Here is a 5,366-nt window from a genome sequence, read left to right on the forward strand (position 1 = left end):
AAATGCAAAATATGTAAAAAAAAAAATGAAATTAAGGAAGACGCAAAACAAAGATGGATACCAATGGTAAATATACACACCCTTAAGACATTTTTAGTCAGATTGGAAGCCTGATTCAAATCAAAATTATATTATGTTACTGTACTTATTCTATATGTTACTTTTATTTATTTATTTATTTGTATTTTTTGTTACTGTGGTATCAGGATATGTCAACGAAGAGCACACAATGAAAAAGTGACAAAATCATGCAGGTCAGGATCAATATTCGACAAGACCAAGACAAGTTTACAAAATTGGATGACTTTTATATACAGGTAGGTGTAATAACATATTAAATAACCTGTTTTTGTCTTTTAACATTAAGAAACATTACTTGTCATTTTTTTTCACATAAATATTTCAATAATGCAGATTCAGTCAAGGTTTACGTTTACGCCAAGTCGACATGGTCCAGGATGGCATTGCTGGAAGCTCCGCCACCCTTACTAAAATGACCCGTAAACTGAGATTAGTCTGCAGGAAAGCCTTGAAGATGTTCAAAAGGAAGACAGGACAACGCATGGGTGGAAGAAGGGAATTTATTGTGATAGATGAAAGCAACATCCGTCATAAAAGGAAGGTGGGATATCCTTTTTGTAACTATTTTTTTAAAAAGTGAAAACATGTAAGGTGGAACAACTGAAATACAATATCTATATCAAATTTCAATAGTGATATTTGATGCATCAATTAATCATTTCTTTAAATTGGTTATTTTTATTGAACCAGATGAACCCATTCTGAACTAAACTGTATCATCAACTGTATCATCTGAAACAGTTTGCATCTCGTGTCAGCACTGATCCAAAAACTATTCCACCAAAGCTCACTTTTTGCAACGTGTCTGACAGTCACTCCAATTTATTAGTTGTCTCATAGGTTGTGATTCCATGTCATTTAAAGGTACAGGTTGGAGGACCTGCCACTTAGGGGCGCACTACCAAAACAATAACAATCGCATGGTTTGATGATGCTAAGAAGGAGCGTAGAATGATGGGATTTGTTGTCTTCTACCCAACCGCTGACGGCCATTCAAACACAGGCATACATAGCAAATGCGAGTTCAATGATTTGCGTAAGTAGATTACATACAAAGTCAATGCAAAGACATGATCAGACTATGGATCAGACACGTCCTCGAGCGGGTCTAGAGATGTGATGCCCCGCGTTTGGCGTGTATGCCCCATAATACTAATCTTGTTGATCTTTATAATAGCATACGTTTTCTGTAAAGATACGAATCAAAACAACTCACCTGTCGAGTAAAACACAAGCGAGATCAGCATCTCTTTCTAGTTCTCTCCATCTAGAAAATGCAACACCGATATCGATCCTCGCTCTTTCTCTTCTCTTGTCCCAAACTCTTCTTGGGTCGTTTGGTTGGCCCGTACACTTACGGGAGTAAATTAAACAGTAATTATGTTCCATAAATAAGTAACAGAGTAACCACCATAAAAAGTGTAAGAAGAAGTAAATAAGGAACTGCTTGAAGCAAGCTAGTGGTTTGCTGGATGCTAGACACTACTTCCACATTTGTCCACGACACTATTGTCATGTGGTTTCTACGTCAGTAAAGGCGGTAACCAAGGGTAACTAACGTCATTGATAGGCGACTGCACTGCCCTGTGTCACTGTTTAGAATGGGAATTTTCTCATGATTTGCAAGTAGTTGAATACATTAGAGATATTGTTAGTTATCAGCTGGACAAAATATATAACGCTAGCCTAGTGGTTTTTGGATATTTTACTGCAAATCTTATAAATTGTAAAACTTTAATGTAACACTGCTACTTGATCCCTTCTAGCAGGACTTCAGTTACTCCAACAGTTAATACTTAATATCAGAATACATTTAGGCTGTCTTTTATTTTTAAGTAACATAGTATATTTGTACCAATAGCCAAAAATACATTGTATTCATCAAAATTATAGATTTTTCTTTTATGCCAAAAATCATTAGGATATTAAGTAAAGATCATGTCCCATGAAGATATTTTGTAAATTTCCTACTGTAAATATATAAAACGTAATTGATTAGCAATATGGATTGCTAAGAACTTAATTTGGACAACTTTGAAGGCGATTTTCTCAGTATTTAGATTTTTTGCACCCTTAGATTCCAGATTTTCAAATAGCTGTATCTCAGCCAAATATTGTCATATCCTCCTAACAAACCATACATCATTGGAAAGCTTATTTATTAAGATTGGTTTGTACATTTCAATTTCGAGAAATGTACCCTTATGACTGATTTTGTGGTTCAGGGTCACATATTAACAATGGCAACTCTTTTTATGAAGCCTGTATTTGTAATACATTATTCAGATAATCTTAAGGCATTTTATTTTTATGCATTTTGCATTAGGGGTGGGCGATATCTCGATATTTAAAATATATCGGGATATTTTTTAAACACGATATGGATTTTGACATATCGTATATATCGATATATTGTTTATATTTAATTCTGATTCCGCCACTTTCCTTGTTTGCCTTCTCTTTGCTGTGCTCGCTCGCCCCCGCTCGCTCGCCCCCACCTCCTTGCTTTTGTCCCCCCTCCCCTCACATGTACAGAACTAGTAAAAAAAAAAAAAAGCGTCTAAAAAAGGACAACTGGCTCCATTATATGGAGATAGTTCGGTTTTAAGGCGTCAGGTGAACAGCAGGCAGATGTCTACTGTAGGGCCCTATGATTTCCGTGATGCACTAAACGCGCACGGAATCGTGGAATCCAGTCATAAAAACGTAATTTACAGTTTAACATGGAATGACACAGAATTTGTCAAATTTTGAATGAATTAATCAAAAGTAGGTCATTGCACTTAAATCAAATCGCGATATGGACTGATATTTGCAAATATTAAGCCGGAAAAATCTATTTTAATATAAAACCTGCATATTCTGCATGTCTGTGTTAATGAATGGCACAGAAGCGTGGCTTCATTCATTAACGTTGACACGCTGTTAAAATGAAACAAACATAATTTAAGGAATAATCACACAACATTTCTTCCATGTTTTATTTTTAATAGTAAATTTAATAGTAAATAGTAAACCAAAAAATAAAGTTTGCTTAATTTTAAATAATTAAAAGATAAATTAAATGAATGTTTTATGCCTTCATTTGATAACCAGAAAAATGTAAATACACAGAATTTCTGAAGGGAAAAAACATTTCACATAAGGCTATGTTAAGAATTTTTTTAACTAATTAAGTTTTTTTATGCATTTAAATAATTACACATGCTAAAACAAAGAATTAGGTAACAATAAAACATATGGTGAAGAAAAAAAATAAAACATTTCATAGGGCCCTAAACATGTAATATTTGGCATATTTGTTTTTGCAGTAGTTTTTGAGGGTAATTTTTCCTGTAAAGATATCGAGATATATATCGTATATCGAGATATAGCAAAATATATCGAGCTCCATATCGCCAAGCCCGACTATGCATTATAAAAAACCTTGGAAAATGTTGTATCATCTCATAAATAATCGTAACAACAATTATAATACATTATAATATTTACACATTTGTGGTTATAGCTTTTAAGAGTATAATCATTTATAACACATAATGAATATTAAATTCACTTAATTTATAATTGATTATTTCATATCATGACATTGTTCACTACAGTGGTTAGGAGTGTCTAAGTGTGTATTTTTTTCTTTTCTTTTTTCCTGTGGGGATAATGTACATTTTTTCTGAGCCTTTTTTACATTAGATTACATTTTATATTGATGGTCCCCTTAGTCTATTGACTATATAATTGGCTAATTTTCATTTTTGGGTGAACTAACCCTTTAAGAGGATGCAACATGTTCATAGTGTGTTATAAATCATCATATTCTTAAAATCTATAACCACAAATAAGTAAGTATTATAATATATTAAAATTGTTCTTATGATTATTTATGAGATGATACAACATGTTATAAGGTTTTTTATAGTGCATAATTAATTCATTATAATACCTTTAGAATAAAATAGAAAGTGTTACCATAAATTCTAAGCACAGGTTTAAAGGTGTTATTTCAACCACACAAATTCTTCGGGAACTGTGTTTTTGGGAAACACCAAATCTTTCAACTGTTGGTAATGAAACATACAACCATAGTTCGCTAGTGATGCTTGTGGGAAACAAACCTCTGAACTTTAGTGCCACCAATACAGAATAAAGGCATTACGACAACACTTTACAATATTGTTTCATTTGTTAACATTAGTTAACTACATTGTTTTTACATAGACTAATACTTCTTTCAGTAAGTGTACATTGGAAGGCAAGTAATTGAAATTGTTTTTGTAATTGTAGTATGGACAAGGAAGAGCTGGACAGACGTGGAAGAGAAAGAAGTGGGTTTTTGGCATGCTGGCCATAAAGGGACAAAGAAGACGACCAGTTTTGCGGCTTGTAGAAAGGCGCTCCAGAAATCACCTGCTTCCCATAATTAGACGACATGTTCGCCAAGGGTCAACCATATTAAGCGACGAGTGGAGATCCTACAGAGCTTTATCAAATCTTGGTTACAGTCACTACTCAGTAAACCACAGCAGATACTTTGTTGATCCAAACCATGGAGGACATACACAAAATATTGAAAGAGCCTGGTTAACCTACAAAAGCCAAATTTGGCGACTGAGAGGAAATAGGACAGAGAAGCTTCTTAAAGAACATTTGTGTTTTATTGAGTGGACTTACTGGCTGGGATACAAGCACAAAGATGGTCCTCTAGGTCGTCTTCTGAAAGACACTTAAAAGGCATTACAGAGATTAAATATGCTATAACCCAAACATTTTTCTTTTCTTCTACTCCCAGTTCAGACATGAAATGGTTTGATGTTTATGTGCAGCTGATAAAATAAATAAAAATGGTACCAGACACATAATACATAATTATAAAGTGTATATCTGTTTATAATAGATGTTTGTATAGTTGTTTGTTACAGCCTAATGTTTACAGCTATTTTAGTCATGATAAAAAAAATATATATCATGTGCAACCAAACACTAAAGTCGTTTCACGCTTTTGAGGTTTTTGGTGAATTTTAAAATAGTATACTTTTAGATAATATCTCTAGAAGGATGAAGTAACACTCGAGTAATTACTAGTGGGTTACCATGATCTTCACTTTAGAATACTGATCCAAGTAATTATTAATTCCTTTAGAAGGATGAAGTAACACTTGAGTAATTACTAGTGGGTTACCATGATCTTCACTTTAGAATACTGATCCAAGTAATTATTAATTCTTTTAGAAGGATGAAGTAACACTTGAGTAATTACTAGTGGGTTACCATGATCTTCACTTTAGAAT

The 5,366-nt window shown here is 33.3% G+C and overlaps 1 protein-coding gene across 1 annotated transcript; it reads left to right on the forward strand.

The window, feature by feature from the left end:
* Positions 1-218: 218 nt before the first annotated feature.
* LOC113118828 (uncharacterized) lies at positions 219-4,861 on the forward strand. The gene is made up of 3 exons (XM_026288239.1): positions 219-317; positions 415-622; positions 4,363-4,861. Exons 1-3 carry the CDS (start codon positions 301-303, stop codon positions 4,804-4,806), a joined length of 669 nt encoding a protein of 222 aa, XP_026144024.1. The 5' UTR covers positions 219-300; the 3' UTR covers positions 4,807-4,861.
* Positions 4,862-5,366: the final 505 nt, after the last annotated feature.

This window comes from Carassius auratus, chromosome 18 (assembly GCF_003368295.1).
Source record: "Carassius auratus strain Wakin chromosome 18, ASM336829v1, whole genome shotgun sequence".
In the NCBI taxonomy this organism is placed as follows: Eukaryota; Metazoa; Chordata; class Actinopteri; order Cypriniformes; family Cyprinidae; genus Carassius; species Carassius auratus.